Source organism: Acinonyx jubatus, chromosome F2 (genome assembly GCF_027475565.1).
Source record: "Acinonyx jubatus isolate Ajub_Pintada_27869175 chromosome F2, VMU_Ajub_asm_v1.0, whole genome shotgun sequence".
Classification (NCBI taxonomy): Eukaryota; Metazoa; Chordata; class Mammalia; order Carnivora; family Felidae; genus Acinonyx; species Acinonyx jubatus.
The window spans coordinates 31,194,626-31,210,903 of NC_069394.1; the positions used below are offsets into that span (position 1 = coordinate 31,194,626).

Consider the following 16,278-nt stretch of genomic DNA (forward strand, 5'->3'; position numbering starts at 1 on the left):
TTTGTTCCATACAGATATCCAATTAACTGAGCACCATTTATTGAAAAGACTGTCCTCTCCATCAAGCAACAGTTCTTTTCAAAAAAAATCAGTTCGTTTCTGGACTCTTGATTTTGATTCTTTTCTCTAAATCCTTTTACTAATACCACATTGTCTTATCCAGCTTTTTAACAGATCTGATATTCAAGATCACAGCCTCATTCTTCAATGCTGCCTTATTCTGTCTCTAAATGTCCATATAAATTATAGAAATCAGCTTAATTTCCAAAAATAAACCTGGCTGAGAATTTCAGGGCCAATATAGATTGATTTTGTAGAACTGACATCTTTCAATATTGTCTTCCTATCATGAATATGGCATAGCCTTCCAACTTATCTTCTGTTGTTATATATCCAATATTTTCAACGGTATTACAAATGGTAATATTTTAAGTTTCATTTTCTAATTGTTGGTTGTGTATGAAAAATGAAAAGTTTTTATATTGAACTTAGTAAACCTTGCTTAAATCAACTAATGAATTCAAATGGTTTGATCTTTTTGGAATTTTCCATGCCCACAATGATGTCATACACAAATGACATTTAAAGTTCTTCCTTCCCAATCCTCATGCCTCTTCTCTTTGTTGCTTTTTCACTGGTTGAAACTTCCAGAACAATGTTGAATACAAGCGGTGATAGCAGTTATCATTGTCCTTTCCTATCTCTGGGAGGAAACTTTTAAAAAATCACCATTACAGATCATGCTTCCTGTACATTTTCCAAAAATAATCTTATCAGATTAAGGAAGAGCCCCTCTTTCCTAGTTCACCAAGTTTTAATCATAGACTGGCACTGAAATTAATCAAAAGCTTCGTTTCTATGGAGATGGTCATGAGACTTTTTTTTCTATAAATGTGGTAAATTGGTGTTTTAAAATGTTAACTGCTCTTGCTTTCCTGGAATAAACTTGATTTGGTTATATTATTCTTTTATATATGGCTGATTGTGATCTGTGGTTATTTTATGTAGGATTTTATATGTGTTCAAATGAGACTGTTTTATAACTATTTTCTTGTAAGGATTGTAAAGTTTTGGTATCAAGGTCACACTGGTCTCAAAAGGCAGTATCAGAAAGTCTCTCTTTTCTCAATACCTTGGGAAGAGTTCATCTAATACTGACACTTTTTTTTCCCCTTAAATACTTACAAGAATTACCCAGTGGAACCATATGGGCATAGGGCATGGTTTTTCTTTTGTGGATTTTTTTTTTTTTTAAATTAACAGATTCAATTTCTGCAATACAAAACCTGTGTTTCTTCTTCGGTCAGGTTTAGCAAACTGTTTTCCAAAATGTTTTTAATCTACACTGTCAAGTTTACTGATACAAAGTTGTCCACAGTATGCTCTCTCTTTGAAGTCTAGAGGCTTTAAATTCTTAACAATGGTACTTTTTTCTCATCTTGCTAGAGGTTTATTAGTCTTATTCTCAGATTTTGTCTTATATACTTGTTTAAATTTTATTGAGTTCTGCTATCTTTAGTTTGTCCTCCCTTCTATTTTCATTAGGTTTAATTTCTTGTTCTTCTAGCTTCTAGAGATGGAAGGAAGCTTTGAGTCTTGTCTTCTGCCTATCCCTTAATATTACTATAGCTCCAAAAATTTATCTCAAGAATTCTCTCCAGTCAGTCTATAATCTCCAAGGGTGTTTTATTCATACATTATGGCTTCAACATACCTGTATGTCGTTGATTTTAAAATCTTTTTATGAGAACCAAATGTTAACACTCCCCATCAGCTCTCTGATTTCTCACAACCAATCTAAGTTCCCTGTCTGCTGCTTCTTTCTCTTCTTTGTACATCACTCCTATCAATGGATGATATGCCCAGCTGCTGTAAGTAAAATACCTGAGAGCTAGCCTTACCTCTTTCTGACATACAATGACAAAATCATGTTAACACTAATTCCTAGATCCACGCCTTTTTTTTTTTTTTCCATGCATCCTTCTTGATTGCCATTGCTATAATTCTTATTCAGGCCTCATCATTTTTTCTCTGGACTTTGTAACAGGCTTATTGGTCTCCTTGTCTCTAGTTTTTCTCTCTACGAATCTAATTTTCAGAGACCTTTCTAAAGTGTAAACTTGATTGGTATCATTCCTCCACTCATATTTTCTTAGCTGCTCCTATGAGATAAAAAAACAAAATCTAAATTCTTAGTTGCTCCTATGAGATAAAAAAACAAAATCTAAATTCTTGGAGTTGCAAACAACAGAACTCTTTATGGCATTAGTCTTACCTTGCTATGCACTCCCCCCCACCAAAAGAGAAAACATAATTTAAAAATATCAAATGACTTACACTTCTTCACATGTCAAGTGCCCTCTCACTTCTTCATTTTTTAAACTATGCTGTTCTCTCTACTAAATGCATCCTTCTATCACTATTACCATTACCACTGTCACTACCACCACCCCAAGCTGCTAGAAGCAGGTTTTACACATGAACCACAGCAGTATGTTTAATCAAAGATTCCTTAGATATGAAAGCAACTTGATTATTCAATAAATCCAAACTCGAATTTGTATTTATGTATTTAATTTTATTTGGTATACACCACTATGACCTTATTATAATTGAAATCCAATACAGGATTTTCTTTTTTTAAATGATTAGTCAACTCCACAAAGACAATAATACTGCTGTGGAAGACCAAGGGAGAAAACGATATATTTATTTACAATTCTCTATATTGTAAACATTTAATCTATATACTGTTACTAACTTATGAGAGAGCTTTACATACACAAGGAAATGATGCCCACATTTCTATTCATATTCAGCAATAGCATATTAAATAGATCAGATTTTCTTTCCCATTAGTATTATGCTTTCTTTAGATAATTATCTAAACTTTCAAAAGATCTAAATATATTCAAGTCCTATACAACTAAAACTACTAAAGCCAACATATTTGGCTTATAATTTCCTTTTTAGAATAATTTAAAGTGCTATAAGCAACCTGGCAATCGACACTTTCTATAAGAACAAAACTACCTTTAAACATTAATTTACAAGATAATATACAAGGTTTATCTGGAATAGCTGAAATTTCAGCACAAGGTCACTGTCACATGTATAACAGCAGGATTTTTTTTTTTTTTTGCATAACATGAAGCTTTGAAATTAACTGATGAATGACCGCCACAATGGCATATTATTGGTTTCCTACAAAAGAGGATAAGAACTACTAGTATATTCTATCTTTTTTTTTTTTTGAGGTCACTTGACAGTAAATTTGCATATTCAACAAGTCTACTGAGTTACAATATTGTCTACTATAATCATTGCCCTTTTATAACAGCAAATGCTAATGGTAGTTAATAACATATACCACTCAAAAAAACACACTTTTTTTTCCATTTGAACAACAACCTATATTTTGGGAGGTGGTGTGCAACAAGGCTAAAACAATGGAACTATAAAACAGTATATCTGACACAATATGTTGAAGGAATATGCATCTGTTTCATAGTTTTTGTACTTATAATGCCCTGCTAAGCTACAAATATGCAAATAGTATATTTTCTTGCTTGATATATTAAATCCAGTAGAATCATCAAGTTCTCATTCTCCTTTGTATTTTATAACTTTTCATCAGATAATTCAATCATGAAAGCATATGCCCAAACCTGCAGATCATGTGCATTGTGGTCTATCACAACCAGAATTCTCCTCAAATTTCATTTTTATTAAAATGAAATTGAGAATACCTGCAAAATTAATAAAGAGAATGCTGTAGTAGTGTGAATTAAAATTAGAACTCAGTGGTTTATGGAATATGCATAATTTTGGCATGTGTTCTTTTTTCCTTCATAAGGATGACTAAGTTGAACATGTCCAAAAGTCACCTGTGCCAACGTCACAGATATATCTCACAGCATTATCTAATCTTCATTCTCTCAATGCTCCAATTAGACTCCTCTAGTAAAACAATCAACATAGTTTTAAAAACAATAAACCAAAATAGGTCCAAAAAAAAGCACCATCCTATTAGGAGACTGAGATAACACGGATGGTAGATGAGGTGGTCACTATGATCAAAATGCTGCCAAAATTCTGACAAAACCCAAGCTGTTATACTGTGTGGACCCACATCACGGTCTAAACCTGAAAAACCCTGGGACAGAAACATGATTTTAAAAATAAATTCCAAAATTATAGCTGTAATAAATGGTGATACAATTAATTTTAAAGCACGAGTGACATGTTACGTTGTATTGCTTCTTGAACTTTCCAAACAATGCTTGTCCATGTCAGGTTTGGGCCAATATCCTGCTAAGACAGCATTACATTTATTCAAAAGCCCAGATTTCAATGTCTTGGATAAAGAAATCTTCCTTCTTAGAAAGTGTATGATTCCCAAATGTTTTACAAGAATGGCTTCTTCCATGGTAGAGATCTCCATCAAGCCAAAGGGCAAATTCTCCCCTGCAATATATAAAAGAAAATAGTTTTAACAATAATCTCTTAATACTTATGCCCTAAGTTATACAATAATTACCGCAGAGGTTGTAAAATAATAATTTAAATGAGACGTTTCAATATTCAACAACTCTAAAACCATTAATTTCTTAAAACACTTTCATACTCCTTTCCACACCGGTACAAGGCAATTTGGTTTTGTTCACATCCTATTATAAAATCACTTACTATACAGATCAAGTAATAAAATGAATCCTCTAAAATTAACTTCACAAAGAATCAGCTTTTTAAGACACGTGCCTCTCTTTCTTTGCCTGGTACTATGTGTTTCTCTTTGCTATATAGTTTTAATGTATTTGACATAAGTTAAATATTTAACATGAATACTCCCTATCATCTAACATAAAATGTGTGGTTAATGTTGAGAGTTCAGTCTGCAATTCACAGCTGAGGAAACTTGAGACTTGAGTTTGCTCAAGGTCCCTTGGGTAATATATGTTGAAACCGGAATCTAAATCAGGTCAGTCTAACTCCAAAGCCTGCATTTAAGTCCACCATGTCATGATTTAGATTTCTTTGGGGCTCCTGTTTGAAATTCTGGTGTACCAAGTCCCTGTAGCTCCAGGTTTCTGAGCCTGTACTCTCCTTCTCTAAAGAGTGTAAACTTGTCTTAATTTGTTACCAAATGACTCAGTGTTTAGTTTAGCTTGTTGTAATCATGTGGAATAATCAAAATCAAGTTCTAGCAAAAATCTAATGATATTATGTTATTTTCAAAGATTGGAGGCACCCTTAGCAGCTTTAAAATATCAGCCATTTGCTTGTAAGGCCTTCCTGGAGAGCTAACTGAATCACATTAAGACTACCCTTTGGGGTGGGGCTGAATGACTGCCTGCACTCAACCAAAAAAAAAAAAAAAGTGCAACTGGAACATATAAACATACGTTGATGCAACAACTAAAAATAACATGGTTTTTAGTTACCTGGTTATGTCCTTCAGAGAAGGCTATGATAACCATGGTTATTTTTTAATCACTGAAATCCTGTCTTCCAAATACCTATCTATAGGGAAGTTGTAAGAGAATTTATTTGAACCACTCAGGATAATGAATATTCTTACAGGCTAACAAGATTCTGCAGCCTGAATAAATTATTATTATATATTCTCAGCTGTGCAAAACAAATAAATAGTACTTTATGTTTAGGAATTAATTAGCATACTTTATGTCTGATCCTGAAGGACAGAGAGAAATACCAAAGGAAGGAGCTGGCGTTTGCCACTAAGCACTATCCGAAAAGTCTAGGCCTGGAGGAAGAGCAAGCTACCTTCAAAAACACTGTAAAGACTGAATGAAGGTGGGATCCCAGAATAAGTAAACAGAAGTTCTCACAGTGCTTGCTACGCAAAAGAATCAAATCAAATAACTGACCGACTCATACTGTTAAAAACAAAACGAGTAAAAACAAATCCTGAAAATCTGGGGGAATTTCACAAATCTTTTGTAGGAGAACAAATTTCTACTATTCTCTGACGTATTAATCCAAATAGTCTCCAGGGTAGAAGAAAACATTTGGAACTTTTTTTATACATTGGGAGAAACAACATACCATCATGTTTTTTTTGTTTTCGTTTTTTAATTTGAGAAAGTCTAAGGTATTTCACTTTCAAATACCAAGGAGGGAATCAACTAAACAGCATTTTAAACTGAATAAACAAATATTTTATCAAGAGCTTCAAATACTACTTAAGCACCTTCTTGTAAATATATTTTCTTAGTCATAATATACAGACTATGCTCTAATGTCAAAACGTTCCAAAGATAATGGATTTGATAAATAACATAAATGAATAAAGTTTCTTTAAAAATCTCATGGTAAAATGTTCACAAGACTTACCCTCCACCACCAAAAGCTAGTGAATCCATGTCTCCTTTGATAAAAAACATATTATCTCCTGTCCACTTAAAGACCTACATAAATAAAAAGAAAGCTTTAAATATGTGGATGAAAATGGTGACTATACAGAGTTAGTTCTCCTAAACCCCAAATAATTAACAAAGCCTAGACTGACAGTAAGAAGAAAAATAACAAGAACAGAAAATTGGGCAGAAGGGCCCGGTGCTTTGGGCTTCAGTGTTCATAGGACTAAATTTAAAAGCACATAATCTTCATTTCTAATTCCTCAAATCATATTATCTCTTTACACATACTTCTCTTTTCTACGTGTCCATCAAGAATCGGATGGTTATCAAAAAAAGCTGAAGTAGAAAAATCAGTTAAGAAAAACTGATTAAGATGCCATTAACTTGTTTTAAAATTTATTTTGAGAGAGACAGCAAGCAAGCATGGGCAGGGGAGTAGCAAAGAGAAAGAATCCAAAGCAGGCTCTGTGCTATCAGTGCAGAGCCTGACTTGAGGCTCAATCTCATGAATCGAACTGTGAGATCACAACCTAAGCCAAAATCAAGCGTTGGGACACTTAACCGACTGAGTCATCCTAGCGTCCTTAGATGCCATTAACTTTTATTTAAACATTAAAACAAATGTACATTAATTTGATAATACTATGATACAAGGCCCAGGTCTTTTCTTTGGATACAGATTTGCCTACCATCACTCTTATATAAGCCCATTACATATGTTTATGATTTCTAGTTTCAATTTTATTTATTTATTTTGAGAGAGAGCATGTGAGGGAGGGGAAGAGAGAGAGGGGGGGAGAGAGAGAATCCCAAGCAGGCTCCAAGCTGTCAGTGTGGAGCCTGACGTGGGGCTCGATTCCATGAACCATGAGATTATGACCTAAGTCAAAATCAAGAGTCAGACGCTTAACAGACTGAGCCTCCCAGCTGCCTCTCTAGTTTCAATTTTTTTTAAGAGCTGTAAGAACATAAAAACACTTAAGAAATCTGAGGGGAAAATTTCCAGATGTCGATATTCTTAAATATTTCTTAATAAATAAACTTTCATGTGACTTTTACCCAAACTTAACACAACAGCAATTTCTAGTATGTCACCTTTATCAAGTTTTTCCTATTTATTACAGTTTTCACTTTAACATTCACTTTTTCATAGTTCTATAACATCTAATTAATTATATTATTATTATCAGGTAGAAACAGCATAAAAAGATTTGAGAACAAGCATAAGTGAACCTTAAAAAAATCTGTAACAACTATAAGCTTCCAGGTAGCTGTAGGCATCGGTTGGTATGACGGAATGGAAGCATGGGTTAATCACACCCTTTCTATTTTGTTCATTATTAAAAATGTTTCTAAAGACCACTTTTTTTTTTTTTTTTTTAATCAGCTGTGTTGGTTACCTTTTTCAAGATTATAATTTCATCTGTTAGGAAAGGTTTGACATGAACTTTAATGACCTAAGATACTACAATTGTATGCAATGTTTTAAGCAGTCAACATATTCACTAAAATTCATGTATATCTTTACATTTTAGACCTTACTGGCATTGGAATGCGTTCAATTTAAGTTACTCAAGCCATAATAATGAAAAAGAAGTCATGTAATCACTTTTGATTTAAAATCAAATTATATTTTAAGTTTTTAATACATACACCATGAAACTTAGTCATTTAGAAGTTTCTAAGAATTTCACAATGGAAATTCAGAATAGTAACAATGATGTATATACATAGTCCTTACTGAGACTATGATGTGTGTTGGGCACTATGCCAAGTGTTGTATGTATGACTCTCATTAAATTTTCAAACCATCCTGTTACATTTTATGATCCCCATTCTATCCATAGGAAAGGTGAACCTCAAATGGTTAAAAAGTGCTGTTATATTTATTTAGTAAAAGGCAGAGATGAGAGTCAAATGCAAGTGTGTACGACTCCAAGGTGCATGTTCTTTTTATACACTGAATATTGGAATAATTGTCCTTACCTCAAACTCTGGACAGAATGTAAAAACAAAGGTCTCTCCAGTACCATAAAAGCCATCACTCACTTTAAATGGCTCAGATGCTAATGCACCAAAGACCTAAGGATTAAAAAAAGGCATGTTCAATGACACGATTATTAAATTTGTTTCATTAAGCATGATTTCATTATTTATGTTTAAGTAAAATGCAAAAAAAAAAAAACAACCCAGAAATGTAATATAGTTTTTATCTATTTCTACTTAAAAAGGGAAACATGAACAGCTGTTACAAAATTTGCATTATTGCCAAGTACAAAGCATATCAGCTTCTCAATAGGAAATTTTTCCTAGTTTTGAAATCTTAAAAAGATGCTTATAATAACAATTAAAAAATCTTAAAAAGTGATTATCATATTTCAGGAGAACTTACATGCACGATGCATGTACAATAAGGATAACACAATTCAGTGGTATTACATAGAGCACTTAGGAAAGCAAAAACCCTTCAGTACAGGTAAACATTCTGCTACTCACAAGGTATGCTACTTTTGTCTTCATCAGGCCATAAATTCCATGAAGGAAGGCCCTGGGTCTGAATTGCTTGGACCTGTAATGCTATGCTGCTCTTACACAGTACAAGACACATAGGAAAATAACCTAAAAAAAGAATGCGTGAATAGGAAACCTGGACAAGTAATTTCAGTGCTCTGGGTCTAAGTTTCCACATCATAAAATGGGAAGGTAGAGAGTTTTATGGATGATTTCTTTAAAAAAAAAAATATTTATTTTGAGAGAGAGAGAGAGAGATAGGTAGTACACATGTGCAAGCAGGGGAGGGGCGGAGAGAGAGGGAGAGAGAATCCCAAGCAGGATCTGCTCTGTCAGCCCTGAGCCAGACGTGGGGCTTGATCTAACAAACCACAACATAGTGACCTAAGCCGAAATCAAGAGTCGGATGCTTAACCGACTGAGCCACCCAGGCACCCATTTATAGGTGATTTCTATAGTCACTGTCTCCCCTGCTAATCTTTTACAGTCTTAATTAAAAAAAAATTTGTTTTTTTACATTTATTTATTTTTAAGAGACAGAGAGAGACAGAGCATAAGTGGGGGAGGGGCAGAGAGAGAAGAACACACAGAATCCGAAGCAGGCTCCAGGATCTGAGCTGACAGCACAGAGCCTGACGCGGGGTTTGAACTCACAAACTGTGAGATCATGACCTGAGCCGAAGTCGGATGCTCAACCGACTGAGCCACCCAGGCGCCCCTACAGTCTTAATTTTTAAAACAGACTTTCTTATTGAAAGGTGTACATTATATAAACACACAGCTCAACATGGAATTGTCACAAAGCAAAGTCCCATTTAACTTCTTCATTTAGACCAAGAAACAGAACATAAGCACTTCACAAAGTGTGTTTGTGCCTCCTGTGCGGTACCACCCCCATTGCCCAAAGGAAGCTACTAGCCTGAATACCACAGATTTGTTTGGTCCATTTATGAACTTTCTTTAAATGGAATAATAAGAACATTACTCTTTAGTGTCTGATTCTTAACTCATTATGTTTGTGATACTCATCTATGCTACGGCAGGTAGTAATAGTTCATTTTCATGCTGCAATTACCTTTCATTGGGTGTATAACTTTGGGGAAGATGATGAAATTCTTTTAGTCATAGTTAACTTTTCTTTAAAACTGTGATGATAAAAGTATCAATCTCCTAGGGCTCTGATGACTAAGCAAGACAATGCATATCAAGTGATTAATCAAGTGTGCATAAAAGCACAATTAAGGGGTCAGTAGTAGTGCCTTGTTTTTTAAATTAATATTGCTATTTCATCCTCTCATTGTTCTCCAATCCTAGTAATTGACCCCTTGCTATTTCAGGAACAAACCAGTATTTCTCTTGCTTATCTATGGTCTTGTTCTTGGTATCATCCTCACACAATTATCTTCAATTTTCAAAAGTTTACCTATGCTTCAAGAAGACTGTGTCAATTTTCACCCTTTCCACAAACTTCATTCTTATCTTGTCCAAATAGATATGAACGACCCTTACTCTACACACTCCTTTTGCTTTCTCTAGGTTCTTACTACACGTGGCATCATATTTTGCTTGTCCAAGGAGATACTGGTATACTTACATGTTCTTTTCTACCAGACTATAATCCCTTTAACTATTCGTGCTCATATCTATCCTCTGTAGCACTCAGCAATGCCTTGTATATTAGAAGTATTCAATAATTATCAGTTAAACTCAATAAAATGTACTAATAAAAGTTATTTTTATAAAAAAAATATTAAAAGTTACTATTATTATAATCTCTTAAAGGGTAAGGTGTCTACATAGTGACTTTTTCATACCTGCCCATCACTGTCTTTAATCACCATCAGCACTGGGGTGTCTAAACCTGTCATTGTTCGATAAAGGGTCTTCAAGCTTGTGCCATGCTTCCCGGTGCCATAAACAAGAGTCCATGGATAGCCAATTGTTCTTGGTGGAAGATGCTTGGTAAGCTTTGAAAATTAAAACATTAACATTTAACTTGCTAACTAATTGTCAACGTTCAGAATACTAATGCTGGCTGCAATTTCATGGTACTTCATAAAAAGTAGGCTACAAAAATAAACAGTATATTCTCAAAGATTCAGAGATGCTTGAAGTATAACTATGTATTTCTCAGCATGAAATATTAACTGTCGCCAGGAACGGACAAGGATTAGAAGAGAGACAAGAAACAGGGATTACTTATTGTTTGTGCCCTCTGTATTAAAAAAAAAGTTCTAAATGGACTATTAGCTTGATTATTAATAACCTCTCAAATAATGGGCTCTAGAGACAGACTATTGGAGACAGAAATCAAACTTCAACATTTTATAGCTGTGTGACTCTGGACAAGTTACTAAATCTCTTTATGCTTACATGTCTTCACGTATAAAATGTACACAGTAAGAGTATCCAACCTGCATAGGTGCTGCAAACAATTATAGGAGATAATCACAGAAAGCAATTAACTAGTGCACAATCTGAAATTAAATTTTGGCTATTACTGTGCCTCATCTAAATTGCTACTGTTTATTTTAATGTCTGCTCCTAATATCTTCTATTACACTAGCTGCTATATTTTGTTTACATTTTCTTCCTGGGAAAGGAAGACTAATAGCAATAACCCTGCTTCTTTAGTTTTGAAAACAACTGAAAAGAGGCTCCTTCACTCTATAGGTATATAACCAGAAATGCACATATGTGGGTACGTCATACCTTTTCAATTTGATCTGGCAGTAAGAGTTCACTGGGATCACTTAGGTTTGGTCGAAAAGATTCAGACTCCAGGTCTGCTTTCACTGGAGCAATCTGTTTTGAACTTATGTCTTCTCTTGTAGTAATCTAAAGAAGTAAACAGCAGCAGCATGTTAATATAAAATTACAACATGCATTAAAAAATTTCTGCCTTTTGAGAAAAATAAAACTTTGCACCTTAAAAATGGGGGCTAAAACTTTAATTTAGGATTTTAGAAGGCAAAGGATGCTCCATGTAATAACAATGGCATACCCAATGTAGAAAAGGATTTTTTTTAACTATAAGCAGATATTTTCTCATCTACCCTATGATGGATAGATAATGATTAACATCCATATTTCTGTGTAAAATGAAAAGTCACATGCACACTTTAATTTTGCTACTGAAGGGCAAAAGTGAATAAGCTAGCTTGCTATTAATCTATGCTACTTAAAATAAGTGGGATTTTTTTTTCCATGGTAAACATAAAGTTTGTCAAAAGTAATTAAGGAAACTTTCTGGGTGCCAAAATTTTAAAGAATAGTACAAGAAAAAATATAACTTTTTATCAGTAGGTGTGAATGCATGGATTTATTCACTTCATTGACAAAGTTACCATTATTTTTAAAATTGTCTTATTTTTACTTTCTAAACACTGCTTTTTAAATCTAGTTTTACCGCACAATAAATTTACAAGTTTTTTCATAACCGTATTTTAAAATTAGATGAATTTGATGCATTACAAAAGAATACATGCTTTTGCTTGACGGACAAGATCTGATATTCTTAAAATGATAAAAATGTTGATTAACTCAAAGCAAACTCCTCTACAATTTATTCTGTTGACACTTTTTCATATTAATTTTAATATATAGAACACAGTAACATTAGAAAATAAAAGATATAAAACATTATTACTGATGAAAATTTTAAATTGAAAACAGAATTCTTTTGGAGCAGATAACTAAAATGCAGCAATGCACAGCGACTGTGATTCCATTAAGAATGAAATCTTGCTAAATTATTTTGTTCCTTTTAGATTTCTTACCAAACCTAAATAGCGTATATTTTCAACCAATACATGTTCTAGCACTGTATTGTTTTTTGATGAGAAGTTAAATTATATTAAATCTTTCACATCATCATGTTTTACCCTTATTTTAATGATGATGTGAAAAGTTTTAAAAAATCCAAAGCAGCATGAGAAGCATTAAAAGAAAAAAACTCAGTAGTTCTAGCACAGCCATGAAAGTATATTTCGTTAAGAAGAAAGCACACAATAATACACAAAACTGAAAAATGAGTTCAATTGTATCACTCTCTTGTTTATAAAAAAAATCACAAAGATTAATTCATGGAACTTTAAAAAATTTATCTAGTTCTGATGCCAAGAGTATACTATTCCAAAGTATTTCTAATACCAACCAGCAGTTCTTCAAGAAAAACAATTTATCTCATTAAAATATTTGATGTGGGGTTGATACAACTGAAATAGACTTGAGGAAGAGAAAATATTTAAGCCTTGCTATTCACTAAAGGTTTTTAAATTTTCCAATAGTACCTCATCTTTCAGATTCTGTTTAGTAAAGATTCAATCTCAAACCCAAAACATTCTTCCAATGTTAAAACTAAATGAACACTCCTCATTGCTCTAAGAAACGCACAGTAGTAAGAACAGTTCTACAGTGACAGAAAATTCCTCTGAATGTTTTTAAAGTGAAAAGATGACAGAAAAGATAATCCTAAAGCTCTTCAAGACACAACTATACTCTTTAATACAAATAGGAATTTTCTGATGGGTTATTTTAGCGCTGCAGTCAAAACAAATCCTTTAAAAATGGGATTTGCCCTGACGAAAGACACTAAAAACAGGGAGTGTTCAATCTCCGGAGGGGTTTAAACTACTGAATGGGGCACCTGGAGACGTCTGCAGAGTGTGCGCAGTTCTTCAGTATTTAGAGCATCGATCCTGCGGTGATACTCAGCCACTGACACTACCTGAATATGGAGACAGGAAGACAATAATTCCACTGACAGTTGAGAAAAATAGCCAAAACAAAACAAAACAAAACAAAATGGAGAAATTTAAATGGAGAAAGAGAATTGTAATCAGGGTTTCTTTCCCCACTCCATGCTGAAAATCCAGAAGATTTCTGTATCAAACTACAGCGAAGTACACATGAATGGGTTTAAAACCACTACGTCCAACTGTTGCACAATATAAGATTTACGAACTGCTTCATATAGACAGAATTTGATTGAGTAAATAGAATTATAGTTGCTTATAAAGGAAACACTACAGAAAACAACATGCTTTGCTAACATCGAAGATAACATAAATCATAATGGTGGGTATCTTACAAAGAAAATGGTAACTTCAACTTTCCCCTCCAAATCAGTTTAGCTCAAACATGTATCCTAATGGTATGCTGGAAGAATTTCTTCTAGGCAAAGTAAGAAACATACTTATACTATATGATCTGTATCAGAAAAAAGGGGAGTGAGAATAAGATATGAAGTACGTTTAAAAACCTAAGGCAGTAAGAAAAATAAGATCCAGAAAGTAAAAATTAGATTTTCAAAAGTGTACCTAATCAACAGTATCTTCCCAGTCATGTCTACTTCTGTCCTTCACATGATTGTTTTCAGTTTTTGTCTTTCCTCTATATTATTTCTTTATGGTTGGTACTGCAGAAGCTATTTGTGACTAAAGCTTAATGACATTCCTACATTCTAAATTTCTAAGAAAATCTCTTTATCTTCTATAATTGCCTAGACCAGTCTCTTGAATAATGAATTAGAAAGCCATATATGACAGATGAACATTATTACAAAAAGTTCACAAAAATGACAAGTTCTCTCCGGTTAACACAACAGATACAGCTTTCTCAGACCATTACATAATTCCCAAAACAGAAACCATAATATAGTGAACTCTGGTGGTGTCATACATATGGGCTAACTCTCCTGAGCTACGACAGATTCCTCTTGTGATCAATGCTGTTTAGCCACTGGCCCATAAAGAGTTTAGACTTCTAACCTAGGTCTTAAAAAGCTCTTATGCTAGACAACCAAAATAAATTAGCCACCAGTACACATCAAGGTAACTCTGAAGAGTTATGTAAACCTGTGGAAAGCCATGAAAGAGATGAAAATAGTAAAAAGGAAAAGAAGCTGGACTTCTGTTTTGGCACTGTATTGACTTTTATAAAGCAACAATGTGTGCCATAAGAAACCCCAAATGGTTATGATCTCCAGCCCTGAAGGATCAGATGGATCTGGGTTCCGGCCCTTCTTTATCTATTTTTCCATAAAACATGGAAATAATAAGACCACATACAAAATAAGTCTTTTTTATGAAATAAAAAGATAAAATAAAATGCATATATAAAGGACTGAGTAGAGAACAAACTATTGGTTGATGGAGGGAGGTGGGTGAAAGTTGGGTTACATGGGTACTAAGGACGGCACTTGTCACAATGAGCACTAGGTGTTGTATGTAAGAGATGAGTCACTGAATTCTACTCCTGAAACCGACACTGCACTATATGTTACCTAAAATTTAAATTAAAATAAGAAGGAAAAAATTAAAATGAAAAATGAAAAAAAATATGCAGTATGGGATCCTGGAATAGAAAGGGGATATTAAGTGAACATCTGGTGAAATTTGAATAAAGCTTATGGTTTAGTTAAAAAAAAAATGGACAGAACTTTTAAAAGGCTTAAATTAATGGAGGGATATACTATGTCTGTGTCTAGAATACTCAATATTGTAAATATGTGATTTTCCCTACAAGTTGGTGTATTGATGTAATGCAACCTCAAGAAAATTTAAGAACATTAAAAAACATAGTAAAGGATTGAGTACAGTACCCACCACATAGTAAATGATAGCTATTATTATTAATATTACTTTTACTTAATCATTTTTCACCAAGCACCCTAAAGACTAAAGAATAATGTCTGAAGAGTCTCTTTATGTATGTATGTATGTATTTACTTACTTACTTGGAAGTTTATTCTGAGAGAGGGAGAGAGGAAACAAGCAGGGAAGGGGCTGAGAGGGAGAGAGAGAATCCCAAGCAGGCTCCATACTGTCAGCAAAGAGCCTGACTCTGGGCTGGATCTCAAAAAATGTGAGATCATGACATGAGTCAGACCCAGGAGTCTGATGCTTAACCAACTGAACCATCCAGGTGCTCTTCCTTACTTATTTTTGGTTTTTATTTTTGATAGTAAATTATTTCAGTTTTGAGAGCTCAACTATCTTATATACTCTGACTACCCTGAACTTAATTTTAAATTTCAGTATTAGATATACTAAAGACCTTTCAGAGCACCTGTGTGGCTCAGTTGGTTGTGTCCAACTTTGGCTCAGGTAATGATCTCATGGTTTGTGGGTTTGAGCACTGCATCAGACTTTGTGTTGACAGCTCAGAGCCTGGAGCCTGCTTCAAATTCTGTCTCCCTCTCTCTCTCTGCCCCAATCCCCACTCATGCTCTCCCTCCCGCTCTGTTTCACTCTCAAAAATAAACAAACATTAAAAATGTTAAAAAAAAAAAATAAAGACCTTTCAATTAAGAACAAAAAATTTTTCAATAAAGATGAAAACAAGCTAGGTTCTAAAAAAAAAAAAAGAAATCACTGCCTTG

At 33.7% G+C, this 16,278-nt stretch overlaps 1 protein-coding gene across 15 annotated transcripts in view; it reads right to left on the reverse strand.

Moving 5' to 3' along the window:
- Window positions 1-2,557: 2,557 nt before the first annotated feature.
- Window positions 2,558-16,278, reverse strand: part of OXR1 (oxidation resistance 1) — a 448,199-nt gene continuing 434,478 nt past the window's right edge. For 11 of the 15 annotated variants that reach the window (XM_027064028.2, XM_053208273.1, XM_027064030.2 and 8 more), the window contains 6 exons: window positions 13,543-13,623; window positions 11,607-11,732; window positions 10,709-10,861; window positions 8,370-8,465; window positions 6,358-6,431; window positions 2,558-4,467 (listed from right to left, as the gene is read on the reverse strand). In XM_027064028.2, coding sequence (XP_026919829.1) covers window positions 4,332-4,467; window positions 6,358-6,431; window positions 8,370-8,465; window positions 10,709-10,861; window positions 11,607-11,732; window positions 13,543-13,623 — 666 coding nt within the window. In that variant the 3' untranslated portion in view covers window positions 2,558-4,331. The remainder of the gene's footprint in view (window positions 4,468-6,357; window positions 6,432-8,369; window positions 8,466-10,708; window positions 10,862-11,606; window positions 11,733-13,542; window positions 13,624-16,278) is intronic. The other 4 variants (XM_027064031.1, XM_027064032.2, XM_053208275.1 and 1 more) reach the window with 1 other exon arrangement.